The 15,045-nt window shown below is 39.7% G+C and overlaps 1 protein-coding gene across 1 annotated transcript in view; it reads right to left on the bottom strand.

The window, feature by feature from the left end:
• The window catches only part of itpr1b (inositol 1,4,5-trisphosphate receptor, type 1b), a 506,200-nt gene that overhangs the window by 203,545 nt on the left and 287,610 nt on the right, over nt 1-15,045 (bottom strand). The window contains exon 39 of the mRNA XM_043708559.1: nt 8,297-8,347. Within this exon, the coding sequence (XP_043564494.1) occupies nt 8,297-8,347 (51 nt within the window). The remainder of the gene's footprint in view (nt 1-8,296; nt 8,348-15,045) is intronic.

Raw genomic sequence — 15,045 nt, 5'->3', positions numbered from 1 at the left:
AAAAAATAATAATAAAAAAAACAGGAAAAAAAAGATAAAAAGCTCCATCACATAAAAGGTATTTCCAGTCCATCCTGGAGCAATATTGCCATGATGAGCTTGGCTCTCATTGCCAAATTAAAGCCAACAAGGTGTTGTTGCAGCAGATAAATTATCTGCTGACGGCAGAAGAAATTCTTAGTTTATTTGCTAATGAAGTAACAAATGAATTTTAGCCTTTTCTTGCATTGTCAGAAGCTTAAATTTCAAAAGAATCGCTGAACGTCATCCTGCTATCCACCAGTTTAGCAATGGACTCCGGTACCAAATGATCACCAAATGGTTTTCTTGACAACTCAGTTAGAAAATGCCCCTTGGGATTTGATGCTCAGCAATATTAACCAAGAAATATTGCTGTTATGTGCACAGTAAGCTGATTGTAGGTTTCTTAGTGAGTCAGAGAAGAAAGGCTGGGAAGTCAGAAGCAGCAACCAATTTAAAAAAAAAACTTAGGTATCCACCACTCCACTGCTGAAAAGCAACCCATTCGAGAAGAACAAGTTTGCTGCATAGTTCAATGTCATCAGCGGTCTGCTTTTTAACCAAAAAAAGTAACAGCAGAATGGTTTCACTGGATTGGCAGCAACTACAATAAAAAAAACATCCAAGGCGCAGCTCACTCCCTTCAGGGGACACTGTCCAGTGCTTATACTGATCAATCTGCAATCCAAACAAATAATCAGTTCCCATCAAAGCATTTTCAATTCAAGTAGAAAACAAGCCTGTCCAGTTGCAACTTCGGTCCCAAAGCAACACTGTCTTTTATTTGTCAGAAGAGGGCAAGCAAGTCACTCAGCTGTACCCAGACATGGCAAATCACAGAAGTATCAGAAGGCCATCCTCTACTTTTGCAGATCCAGCAGGGAGTCACAGATGGTACCAGCTTTGCCAGTGATGTGCATACCTCAAAAATTAATAATGTAATGGAGTTAGGCAAGTATCCAGTCACGTAAAGCAACTAACATCAGTGTTTGGATCCAAATGGAGCACAAAGTCCTTGCAAACAACAGAAAGATCCATCTTATAGTGAAGCGCTGCAGTGTATTAGTAGCATTTAGTCACGCCATGTGCAGAAACTGTTATAAAGGAATCTTCGCTGGGTTCTATTACCAGGACTTGTGGCTCACAAGCTTTATGGACAGAACAGAAAGAAGGTAACACCAATAGGTTTCCACAAAAATTGGAAAAAACCAAGGTGAAATTCCAAGCCTTACAAATCAACTAAGTTTTCCATAAAAATTCAAGAACTTGGGTGAACCAGAAAAAAGGAGGCTACTGGCTGTAAGCACCAGTGAAGATAGGTGGAGGGGCCTAATTGGTTCTTTACATTATGTTGAAAATCACGCTTTCTAAGTTTTTAATCAGAAAAGGGAATATTTCTCAATGCAAACAATCCTCCTGTATCAGGAACATCAAATGAGGTCAAGTTGGTCTTCTCCAATGCAAAGCTAGAAAGAAAAACTTACCCAGTGGTGACTCCGATCGACTGTATCACGAATCAAGATAGCTACAAAAGCTTACAAAAGAAATTTGGGATAGCATCACTTCTAAAGAGGAAACATTTAAAAATGCCATAAAAAGCAGCAATCCTGAGGATTGGAAGTGTTGTGCAGTTCAGCAAAAGAGGACAAATGTTGAATCAGGAGTGGGAAAATAGAGCAAGGGAACCTAAAGGCCCCTGTGAATGTGTGAAGAAACAAATTTAAGAAAGGACAAATGTAGGTTCCCTTACAGTTAGAAGCTGGAGAAATTACAATGGGGAACAAATGGTGTGGAGCAGCCAGTGTTGGACTGGGATATACAAAGTTAAAAATCACAACACTAGGTTATAGCCCAACAGGTTTATTTGGAGGCACTAGCTTTCGGAGTGCTGCTTCATCAGGTGATTGTTCATCACATGGCATGGCAAAGAATTTGGTCACATACTTTGGTTCTGCCTTGACAAAAAAAAAGGTACAAATAACCTACCAGAAATGTAGGAGAACCAAGGGTCCAGAAACCCTTCATTCAACCAAGTGTGGCATCAAAGAGACCTCGCAAAATTGGAATCAATGGGAATCAGGGGGCAAACTCTCCAATGGTTAGAGTCAGACCTGACACACTGGGAGATGGACGTGGCTGTTGGAGGTCAGTCATCTCAGCTCCAGAACATCTTTGTAAGAGTTCCTCAGGGTAGTGTCCTTGGCCCAACCATCTTCAGCTGCTTCATTAACAACGTTCCTGTCCATAAGGTCAGAAGTGAGTATATTGACCGGTGATTGTTCAATGTTTAGCACTATTCGTGACAGCTCAGACACTGAAGCACTCCATGCCCAAATTCAACAAGATCTGGACAATATCCAGGCTTGGGCTGATAATTGGCAAGTAACATTTGGGATAACAAATGCCAGACTATGAGCATCACCAATAAAAGACAAACTAACCACCATCCCTTGACATGCAATGGTGTTACCAATACTGAATTCCCCTGCTGTCAACATCCTGGGAGTGATAATGGATCAGAAATGCAACTGGATTCAGTACATAAATGCAGTGGCTACAATAACAGGTCAGAAACTAGGAATACTGCAGCAAGTAATTCATCTCCTGACTTCCCAAAGGCTGCCCACCATCTACAAGGCACAAGTCAGGGGTGCGATGGAATACTCCCCATTTGCCTGGATGAGCGCAGGTCTAACAATACTCCAGCAGCTTGACAACATACAGGGTAAAGCAGCCTCCCACGTGATTGGCACTGCGTCCACAAGCATCCAATCCCTCCACCACTGACGCTCAGTATTGGCAGTGTGCACTATTTACAAGATGCGTTGCAGAAATTCACCAATGATCCTCAGACAGCACCTTGCAAACCCACAACCACTTTCATCTAGAAGGAAGAGGGCAACAGATACATGGGAACGCCACCACCCGCAAGTCACCATTCCTTTGCTATCACTGGGTCAAAATCCTGGAATTGCCTCCCAGAGGGCATTGACCTGTGGGTCAACCCACAGCAGGTGGACTGCAGCAGCTCAAGAAAGCAACTCACCACAAACTTGTCAAGGATAACTAGAGACTGGCAACAAATGCTGGCCCAGCCAGCGATGTCCACATCCCACAAAATGAATCAACAAAGAAATAAATGTTACATGGTAGACCATTTAGGATTGAGATGGGGAAACGCATTACCTGAAGGGTAGCAAATCTATGGAATTCTCTATCCCAGTAAGGCTGTGGAGGCTGGATATATTCAAGAAAGAGACAGATGCATTTTTAGATTTAAGGCTTCAAGGGGTCGAGAGAGAAAAGGGGGAATATGGCATTGAGGTAGAGAAACATTGTCATTACCGTATTAAATGGCAGAGCAGGTTCAGAGGGTTGAATGATCTCCTACTTTCTATACTTGATCACATTGTAATGTACCTTTCTTGGCCATCAAGTCCTGGAGTGGGACCTGAACTGGGAGTTTTCAGCTCAGAGACAGTAGTGCTATAACCGTGTCACAAGACACTAATCAGTTTTTTTTTCCCCTGCATTCTGTGTGATCTTGATGTGGAAATTAGAAAAACATGGAGAAAGTGAGCCAGAAGGATAAATGTTTAACCACAGAAGGTTTTAAATATATTGTATAGTAAATACAGATCCCCTTCCAGAAGGTACTGAATTTCAAATATTTGCCCTTGTCTTCCTAAGGAAGTTTTTTTTTAAAACAAAAAAAAAGCTGATTTAGGCAAAAAGGAGGGGGGAGGAGGGAACCACAGACAGGCGCACAGACAGACAAAACATGACAAATGTTGCAAAGTCACCAGTATATGGAACTGAAGAGTACAGATCGAGACTGCAGTCAGAGTCTTAACACACTCACAGTAACTTAATTTGTCTTGCAAGCAAAATGTTTTAATAATCCACTGTCGAACAATAAAGCCAGCAGCACATTTGCATGTTCAACATACTTCTCCGGACACAAAGTAAAATCAGCAGTACATACATACACCAATATAGTTACGAAAATATAATAAACTATCTGGAGAACTACAAATGGTTTACAATTGTTCCACTGTGCAAGCATTGTGGGTTTCAAACAGAACATATTAAGACTGAAAGCCTCCAGTAATCAAAGAGCAGAAGGGACATAATTTGTATGGGAGATGACCATCCAAAACATTTCAATAGTAGTAGGGTTTCACTGACATTATCACAGCCAAACGTTTGAACTGGAATTAACATATTTACTCAGCAACATCCTCAATGTCTTCCGATCAACAAAACTGAAATAGATCAGCCCTTGGCCATTAAACAAATGCCACAACCAATTTTCAATAATAATTTCTTCAACTTTGCATTACTTTGATCTGAAATACTAAAGAGTAAAGCAAACTCAATGAAGTCATTTGATACAGGATAAATGGCACTGAAAAAGGCGATTTGGCTCATTCAGTTCATGCCAGTGTTTATGATTCACTCAAGTCTGCTTCTCTTTCTCATAGAAATCTACGTTTGGAAACCCCAATTCCTTTCTCCCTTGCAGAGGGGTCTGTTTCCCCTGGAAAGCATCTAAACTGTTCACTTCAACTACTCTGTGATAACAAGCGGACTCTTACCAGGCCTCGGCTAAGAAAGTTTTTCCCGATTTTCTCATGAAATTTCATTGGAGACCATTCCCTATTGATTGCATCTTGCTATGCTGTTCTCAACAGAAAGGAAATATTCTCCCTGTATCCACACTGTCAAATGTCTTAAAGACCTCAATTAGATCACCTTGACCTCACCCCACTCAAGAGGAAAGGCTTATCTGTCAATCTTTTCCTGATATGAGTATCTACGCATTGCTGATGTCTTCCTTGTGTATCTTCACTACATTCTGTTATACAAGATACAGCGACACTGAACAGAGTAACCAGAACTGCACATTGCACTCAAGTTGTCGTCTATTTAAGCCAAGGGCCTCATGCTTGGTTTGATTTTTTTTTTTAAAAAAAACAGGTCTTGCTAACTTTTTCATTTTAATATCTTTGCATTCCAAAATCTGTCTCTCTACTCTACATACACTTGCACCTTTGGAGTAATATTTGACACCTCTGCTCTTCCTATCAAATGTACCTCATATTTAATGGTATTAAACTTCATTTGGCAATTATTTGTTTATTTTGGAATTTTATTAATGCTCTCCTGCATTGTGATACAGTCCTCTTCAATACGGACTAACAGTCATTTGCAAATGGAGAAAATATTAAATTCTAAATGGTTAATCTAAGTTGTGAACAGCAGTCGTCCCAGCACTGATTCTTATGAAACGCCATTTCCCATCTTCTGACACTAAATAACCGGCCTTTCTTCCTTTTGGATTATTTCTGTCTAGAAGCTAACCAAAAGTCGATTCTGCCATTAGATCTCGGATACCATTCTCTGAGCTTATTCATTAGTTTATTAGAGGGCAGTTCATTGAAAGTCTTTCAAAAATCCAGACAAATGACAGTTACTTTGTCCCGGTTGTCTCTTCTGTCTGCTACCTTGTGTAAAAATACAATGACATTGGTCAAGCCAGGTTTTTAACTGTTACTTTGCTTGATGCTGTTACAGCATTTCCTTAATTCGGGATTCCATTAAGTTGAGGTGTCTGCTTACTCTAAAAATTCTCTGGACATGTTTTCTCCTCCTCCTCAAAAGGATTTGATTTACTATCCAGTCTTCTAGCACCACACTTTTGCATGAAAATTTATTACATTTAATTAGACACATCCCTGCTATTTCTTCCCTAGATTATTTCAAAAGAACTGGACACATCCAATCTGACAAGGGGCTTTAACCTCACCATCTTGATTGCTTCAAGTCAGGGTGGCACGGTGGCTCAGTGGTTAGCATTGCTGCCTCTCAGTGCCAGGGATCCAGGTTTGATTCCAGCCACGGGTGACTCTGTGGAGTTTGCACATTCTCCACACGTCTGTGTGGGTTTCCTCAGGGTACGCTGGTTTCCTCCCACAGTCCAAAGATGTGCAGGTCAAGTGAATTGGCCATGCTAAATTTCCCATTGTGTTGGGTGCATTAGTCAGAGGGAAAGGGGTCTGGACAGGTTACTCTTTTTTTGGGGGGGGTGGGGGGGGGGGGGGGGGGTGCAGTGTGGACTTGTTGTGCCAAAGGGCCTGTTTCCACACTGTAAGGAATGGTGTCTAAAAATCTAATCAAATAGAATCATTAATTCTTGAAAAAAATTCTAATTGCACTTGAGCTCATTTATTCCATGTCACATTTTTAAAAGAATCAGTTCGATAGCACCTTTTGCAAAGATCTTAAATCACATGGTACTGGAACCCAAGTGTGCAATAGTCAAGCAGCATTGCCCTCTTTTACCTTACCTGTCTAACAAAGCTGTTAAAGTTCCTCAGAAGAGGACTGTAGATCCCACTATTAGAACATCTCCAAGTTCTACCTCCTTTGTAAATACCGAAGTAAAAATCATCATTTAATATTTCTGATATTGCTGGTAATATCCTGTGTCCTTAGACAGCCCAATCCCCATTTATAGTCTTTCTTTCCCATTTAAAGTCTAAAATATTTTATAGGTTTTTGTTCCTTGGTAATGCAGCCTAATATTTCTTTTATACCTTCCGAAGTTGATTTTTGACTTCGCAGAATCTTTTTGCATTTCCCCTTGTAGTGCAATCCTCTACTATCTATATATTTAATGAATGCCTCTTTTCTCATGTTCAATTGTTTCCAGATGTTCTAATTGATCCATGGAGTCCTATTAGCATAAAGTTTTTTTTAAAACCGATGTACATTTTCACTAGACCTTGGGGAATGGCATTTTAAATGTTTCCGTAATTGTTCTATATTACTGTTTGTTAACATAGCATCAAAGGAGCAGGAGAAGGGCTTGTGCCCAAAACGTCGATTCTCCTGCTCCTTTGATGCTGCCTGACCTGCTGCGCTTTTCCAGCAACACATTTTTCAGCTCTAATCTCCAGCATCTGCAGTCCTCACTTTCTCCTGTTTGTTAATATAGCCATATGTTTCCCCCCAAGTTGCATTCCCAGGCTGTTAAATTCAGCCTTTTCTCCAATCTATTAACCTGATCTTTTTGCCCATTCTTAAACCTTCTGTATCCAAGCATATCATGTTATGATCATTATTGCGTAGAGGCTCCCTTACGTTTCCTTTTTTTATCCATTTTGGTTCATTCCCCATTACTAGATCCAACAATCATTCTAACCTGACAAGGCCAGATTTAAGTCAATTCAAATTGTGTGTTTGAGACATGTTTTAAAAAAACTATGACAAATTAGGTGAAAGAAAAGCAGCAGAAAATGTGCACAAAATATTTTGAACAGAATACTGAAGCTAAAAAGATAATTTTGCTCACTTAGCACCATTGACAATGGAATTCTGCTCAGCTAGTTCATTTCTGCAGTTTTTAAGAACCGCTGCTACAATTTAAACGAAATTCCAATTGTACAAATGGACAATGTGAACACAAAACATAAATGCATCAAACAAATTTAATGAAGCCTTTTCATAAGTGTGATTTGCCTCAGGGTAGCATTGCAATCTATTCTTAAAATATCTACACAGTTCCTGTAAACTTCACCTTTGTAAATTTTGGTAAATCCTTTTAAGACGACAAAGTGTCAATCATCTGTTTCATGTTTGAGTAAAATCTGTAGAAAGTTTGAGGTTAAAACTTGTCATTGTATTCCTCCCACACAGGATGTATTGCATGACTATAATCCAAGCCTCTCTCCCCCTCATTTTCTCTCCTCCCCCTCCTTCCCAGTGAATCATTCTCTAAACACAGACAGGATTAGGATTAAGTCAATGAATCGCATTTACTTTAAAGGGTCACTTTCTTTTGTTCAACAGTACACACAAAGCCATTAATTTTCACATTCACACATAACCAAATCTCTAATCTTCTTTTAGGATGAAGCATCAACAGTACATCTGCCATGCCCTCAAGGACTGAAGTGTCAGATACCAATTTACTGCAGTTATTTGTTATAATGGTGTCTGGAAAATAAGTATTTTGGGAATAGGATTCCCTTTCTGAACGTTTCACACACAAAACTTAATCCACACTTTACTGTGTTCATCCATATTGAAATATTGTAATCATATTAAGCACATATTATTGGAGATCACATCAATTAGCTTTCAAATCAGATAATTACTGTAATCTAAAGCAAAGCTGATTTAGTGTGCATAAAATTGTTCATTTCCAAAACAGGGGCAGGGATTTCCACCCATTCTGGTCTTCCAGGTGTGCATGTGCTGGTTTACATACCCGTTTCTGATCCTCCAGCTGTTTCTGGGGCAGGTTTTGATCAAGTTCCTGCTAGAAGGACAGACATGCAGAAAACGAGATTTTCTTTTCAAGACTTTGTTAATTAACACCAGAGATGCAATTCTTCACACTACTGTTGAGCAAGAGTTAGCTACGAAATGCTGCATGCAGTTTGGAACAGTATTTCTGCAACAATCTTATCAAATTATTAAGCATCACTATTTAGTTGCATATAAATGCTTTTGACAAAAACACTTAATTACTTGCGAACTTCTCACACAATTGGTACAAATGCTTTAACATTTGTAAACTTTGAAGTTTTTAAAAAAAAAGGAACACTCTTTGCAATAGGCACAGGTGCGTAAGCAGAATGCATGCAGGACAGCAGAAGCAGCAAGTAAAAAGCAGTTTTTAAGCAAAGCATACCACCACATCCATTCAATATTAGCCCTTCCTTGACCCTTTATAAAGATCAAGGGCGTACTGCTCAAGCCAGAGAGCGAGTTAGATAAATCAAGCCCCCAGCAGGTTCCAGCACCAATCCTGGAGCATGTGTTAGCTTTAGCTTGGAGGAAATTAGCCTGCAGAGTGATGTCAGGAGGCCACCCCAATTCCAGCTGAATACCTATTACTCATGGCAAAAGTAGTCATCACTACAGCAACCACTACAGCATTCCAACTACCCACCACGGCGGAGACACGTTGAAAATACCCATCTTGCCCCTTTGGAAGGTTTCTCTAACACCCGCATCAGACATTAAAAAGGAACCAACAAAGAAGGTGAGAGAGAGAGGACAAACTTATATCATCCACTAAGGAAGTGCATTAAACAAGTCACACAACCCATTCTAAAATGGATTCATTTGACACAAACCAGAAAACTGATCAAGGAGAGTTGATGACCTTTTGCTGTTATGGTTGAGTATTAACCCAGAGCTGCAAGCCGCATCTTGAGAACCTAGGTTCAAATCCCACTATGGCTGATCGCAGAACCTGAATTTATAGAAATTTGGAATTAAAAGTCAAATGAGGACCTTGAAACCATTGTCGATTGTTCACTGATATCCTTCAGGAAAGGAACTGCCCTACATACGACTCCAGACTGTGGTTGTCACTCAACTGCCCTCTGGCAATAAAATTGGCCAAGCCAACAGAGCCCACATCCTATAAACAAGTTAAATATAAATCAAAGTGTCTACAACTGAAGGGTGGGGCAAGCAAAATAAAAATTTTATTCATGAAAATAAAATTTCATTATCTCTACTTCAGAATCTTTTGTCACTGAATTTAAATTTCAAGCCTTTGTTACCAATCTTCCTGCCATCGGAAATGGGTTCTAGAATGAACATGGAGTCGCTCAATTAAACCTTCCCTCTAAAGAAAGCAAATTAAATGAATGACTGAACAGCAACCTCTGATCCCTGGTTCTTATGCTGGCACAGATCTTACAAGTTTAATCTGTGCTACTCACTTTTACAGATGTGTTTTCTTCCCTTTCTCAAATCTGAAACAAACTAATGCTAGAATGGGCAAGGTGGAGAATGGGTTAATAACTCAATTTCTTGTACTGGCTTCAGATAATTGCATGAACAAGGCTAATACAAAGCAGATGTTTCCCTATCTGGATGCAAGGAACTACTTGACAGTTAGTACATTTAGCCTTTTCTTGACGTTACGTGACAAAGTAATAACGTATGCATATAGCGGGTGCACTGAAATGCATCAAATGGCAGCCAAAGGCTTCCGACAAAGTTACACAACCAGTGCAGTTGAAGCAGCAAGTGAACGTTATCCATATCGGATCACCTTAGTATCCACAAATACATTTCTCATTCCATGTCATTACGTTACAGTGACGACAATGCTTGCAATTCATTCTGAGATGGATGGCCACAGTGCCAAATGGCCGAGTGAGGTGCTACAACTATCGTTATGGCTGATGCCAGAAACGCTGATACAATATAATAAGGGAAGATGGGATTTTTGAATGCCCTAACACCATTCTAATAGTCAAATTTGAAACTTGGACCAAACTTCAATTATGCCTCAACACCCAAAGAAAATCTTCTCCACTTGTTCAATATCACTGTCCTTGTAACAGCAAAGACCAACACGCACACAGAACCAGTCCCATAATGAACCAGTAAATACTTCATGCAATCACACCACCCACCCCAAGGGAGAACACAACATAACCTTGCAGAGACACCTTGCACTTGTTTTTGTTGAAAGACACCAGAAAATCCAAAACATTTAGCAGTTTAGCTCACAAATGAATGGTAAAATTCCCACAGCTCTTCGTCCCACCAGTATTGCGTATTATTAGTTTATTCTGCAAAGGAGATCTAATAGTTAAAAAAAAAGAGTACACCAATGAAGGCCCTCTTTCTAGACATGGTAGATGTTACACAATTTCCTCACATTGTACGTCAAAAGGCATTCAATCTCAAGCTCCATGTCGAAGATTGACCTTTCAAAGTGCAAATTGTTCTTTTGTGTTTAAACCTGGACAATAAAGATTAATTATCAAGCCCAAGGGACATCATGATATCAGCTCCATGAAAGTTTAGAAACAGCAATATGAAGCAAGCCAACAGAGTAGTCAGTGCTGAAGGTACATTTCAAACAGCCAAAAAAGTGCTAGAGAAATTCAGCAGGTCCAGCAGCATCTGTTTAGAGTCTGGTACAACAGTTATTTGAAACTTGCTTTTATCTGAAGGAACATTTAACTTAACAACTCAACTTTGATCCGCATAAAACAGATACATGGATTAATTTTTTATGACCTAAACGTGTTTTTGAACTACATGAGTACACTATTCATATCCACAGCATGGGTAAAATTACAACACCAAGAACAGCAGATAAAATGATGGAATGCATTGCGGCAACTTGCAGAAGGACATCCCATAAAGAAAAGTGGAGATATGATCTGAAAAGAGATACAGGATCCTACTGCACAGTTCTGGCTAATAGGTAACCATCTTCTGCATCTCAATAACTATGTTCCTGAACTAAAGCTGAGGAGATGGCAGCTTTCCATGGATGAAACTTAAGTTCACAAGACCCCATAGCTCCAAACAGAAGGTTCAATTTAGTACAAAACACAATCATTGGGAGAAAGTACAGGTTTTTTCCCCACTCTTTTCAAAGAAAGACGGAGAAAACAATAGCTCTCTTGATTGCTTAATTAGCTAAAAACACACAGGTAATTAGGTAAAAGAAAACAACTCACTCAGCTGCATTTATCTGGAAATGATAGAGGGAAACACAGCAGTTATGGCGTCTGTCTCAGTTTAGGGTTAATACTCCCATCTCAGAGTTGGGAGATTGTGGGTTCGAGTCCCATGATAGGCTCCAACACAAAATGGAGGCTGGTATCGCCATTGAGGGAATGCTGCATTTCTGGAAGTGTCATCGTTACTACTAACTGAGGCCTTGTCTACTCTCTCAGCAGAGTGCAAGTGATCAATCAGCATTATTTAGGAGGAGAACAGGAGAGTTATCCCAGGCATTCTCAATATTTACCCATTAGGCAAAACTAAGAAACAGAGTATCTAGTCACTATTAGAATGCTGCTTGCAAGAGCTGGTTGTGCACATATTGGTTGCTGCATTCCTAAAGGACTATAATGGTTTAACACGAGGTGAACTTCAATGGCTGTAAAATGCTTCACAATATTCTGAAGGATATAATGAAAGCTGCAACCATAGAATCCCTACAGTGTGGAAACAGGCCATTTGGCTGAACCAGTCCACACCGACCCTCTGAAGAATATCCCACCCAGACACATTCCCACAACCCAATATTTCCCATGACTAAAGCACCTAACCTACATATCCCAAAACACAATGAGCAATTTAGCATGGCCAATTCACCTATCCTGCACATCTGTGGACGGTGGGAGGAAACCCATTGCAGACACCAAGAAAAGGTGCAAACTCCACACAGTCAGCCCCCCAGGCTGGATTCAAACTTGGGTCCCTGGCATGGAGAAGTAGCAGTGCTAACCACTGAGCTGCTATGTAATATCAACTCTTTTTTTCCCCCTCTAAGTGCATCTGTGGCTCACTATAACGCTTAAATTGTGTTCTTGCAATAACCAGCTCAACACCAGCACAGTGACTTGGTTCACTGAAGAATGTTCCAAGAATGAGAAACTAAGTGATAACAGTCCAACACTCATTGGGTTCAGGAAAATGGTATACTTTGATTGGTGAAGATAGGGTTTTTCCATTCCAAAAGCAGACAGATGTCAGCTTACAAAAGCTAAATTTCACATACCCAAAATATATTTTGAGGAATGGTTTTTGGTCAAGAGATAAAAAAAAAGTGATATTATTACACGCATCCTCCCAAAGTGCATTGGGATTCCAAACTTGCAATGAGAACAGATACAGCTGAACTGCTAACCTATCCATTTGTTTTAATTATCTAAGAATATTCACATTATCAAACATGAATTTGTATACATACGCAAAGACCTGGCAGCTGATATAGATTCTTGGATATTTGTCACTCTTTGTGAACTTGCTGTAACCATTACACTGAACAAGGTTACCGAAAGCATCCTGAACTCTGGACCTAGTCAAGCAGTTTCAGAATTAGTCTCACGTTTCTCAAGGATCCAACTAAACTTGCCAACGTGACTGACTTGGCAGCACTTTCATTTGTAGATCAGTAGGTTGTCAGGATTTAGGGGCAAGGTAGGTAAACAGCCATGGCAGAAAGGAATAGTTTAAGGTTAGATGAATGATAGTTGGTGGATGCTTGCAGGGAGTATAAAGACCAGTTTGTCAAATAGTTTGATCCTTTGATGAATAACGTGAATAACCATTTTCTTGATGCTCCTAACTGAATCTGTCAGTCACAAGAACTGATAAGTGACAAACTCTACAAGATGTGTAGGTGCAATACGTCTACCAAATTATCTCAATTTCTTGTGAACAAAAATCACCTCTGGGATACAAACAAACTTTGACAGCGTTGTGTAACGGCCTGTTGGTAGACTCAGAGTAGCAATAGAGGATGTCCCACAGCTAGCAGGCTTCAATTGTCGAGGAAAAATAAGTCTTAGCTTAATATTCTGTATAGGATCATGGAATAATATCGCAGAGAAAGAACCAGTCAGCTAATTTGTACTAATGTCATTGCTTTGGAAGATCTATGGCTCGAGACCCACTGCCTCATGCTTAACCCCTCAACCCCTGCAAAATTTAAGCAACTATCCAATTCTCATGCTTACCAGCTAGTAGAAAGATAAGAACTGAAGTTGGCTAGATAAAATGATCACGACAGCTGTGGGGGCAATCATGATATCTTTTCTGACTACTGAATTAACCAGAAAGCCTGGGTTGTGTTGTGTCCCAGTCAATCAATTCCTTTGAGAGAAATGCTCATTACATCACTGTATCATAGCATATGACCTCTGACCATGATCTCAGATTCCATCTTACTTTGAATCACTTAAATCATGGCACTCGTCTAGAAGCATACTCAAGTATACAGAGTATTACATATTTTTTCTGAAGTCCTGAGCTTAACGATAACCCAGATACTAATACTTATATTTGAATATAGTAACTAAGCTGTAGTAAATTTTTCAATACCAAGATATTCATGCCCAGTTTCTTACATTACGGGTGATCATTAAAGGATTCTTCAGGGTTAATTTATATTACAATCAAGTTTTAAAAGAGACACTGTCAGATTTCAAATCAGAAGACGCTGAGTTAGCAATGACTGCTTCACGAAAAGCAGATATATTCCTGGCTAGATGGATAATGAAGAGAGACGTTATATTGATGGCTTCTTTGATGGCCCTGTGTCACCATGACATACAGCATTCTGATGTTTTAACTCAAGCAAAGCACAGGCTTTGATGAGATTTGATTGAGGGCTGTAAAATATTGTAAGATTTAGACCAAGACCACATGGATATTTCAGTCAGTTAGACCAGAGAGGCATGAATACAGGTCATGTAATCACAGAGTTAAATTAGATATCAGAAGATAATGCTGTCTGTAGAGCCATTAGACAATGAAACAAGTTGCCAGTTCATGCAATTACTGTGAATTATCTGTACCTAATTAGAAGGGTCAGATTTGAATTGCTGAATGTTAGAGTTATAACCTCAATGAAAGATAGATTGGATTGGTTAAGATGCATCTTCCAATCACCCTTGATTAAGTTGGACTTGACTGCTCGCTTTCAGGCAGAGGAATTTTTCCAGAGCATTTCCTTAACTGTTCTAAAATCAATGTCACAGATAGGGTAAATAGACAGGGTCTTTTCCCTAGGGTGGGAGAGTCCAAAACTAGAGGGCATAGGCATAAGGAGAGTGGAAAGATTTAAAAGGGACCAAAAGGAGCAACATTTTCACACAGGAGGGTAGTGCTTGTATGGAATGAGCTGCCAGAGGTAATGGAGGCGGCTGGTACAGTTATGATATTTAAAAGGCATCTGGATGGGTATATGAACAGGAAGGGCTGAGGGGGATATGGACCAAATGCTAGTCAATGTGACGAGATTTATTTAAGATTTCTGGTCAGCACGGACAACTTGGAGTGAAGCTCAATGACTATGTTCTGCAAATATTTCTATTTCTATTTATTTGCCAAAAAAATAGCCATTATATTCTACATTAGGTATAACCCAGTGCTGAGAGAAAGGGAGTTTTTGACCTACATTGGTATGATACTATCTTCTTCACCAGAAGCCATGGTAAGACTCAATTATAATCTCTTATA

Source organism: Chiloscyllium plagiosum, chromosome 18, assembly GCF_004010195.1.
Source record: "Chiloscyllium plagiosum isolate BGI_BamShark_2017 chromosome 18, ASM401019v2, whole genome shotgun sequence".
NCBI lineage: Eukaryota > Metazoa > Chordata > Chondrichthyes > Orectolobiformes > Hemiscylliidae > Chiloscyllium > Chiloscyllium plagiosum.
Note: the sequence above shows the minus strand (reverse complement) of the source record. Positions and strands in the feature narration are given on the sequence as shown.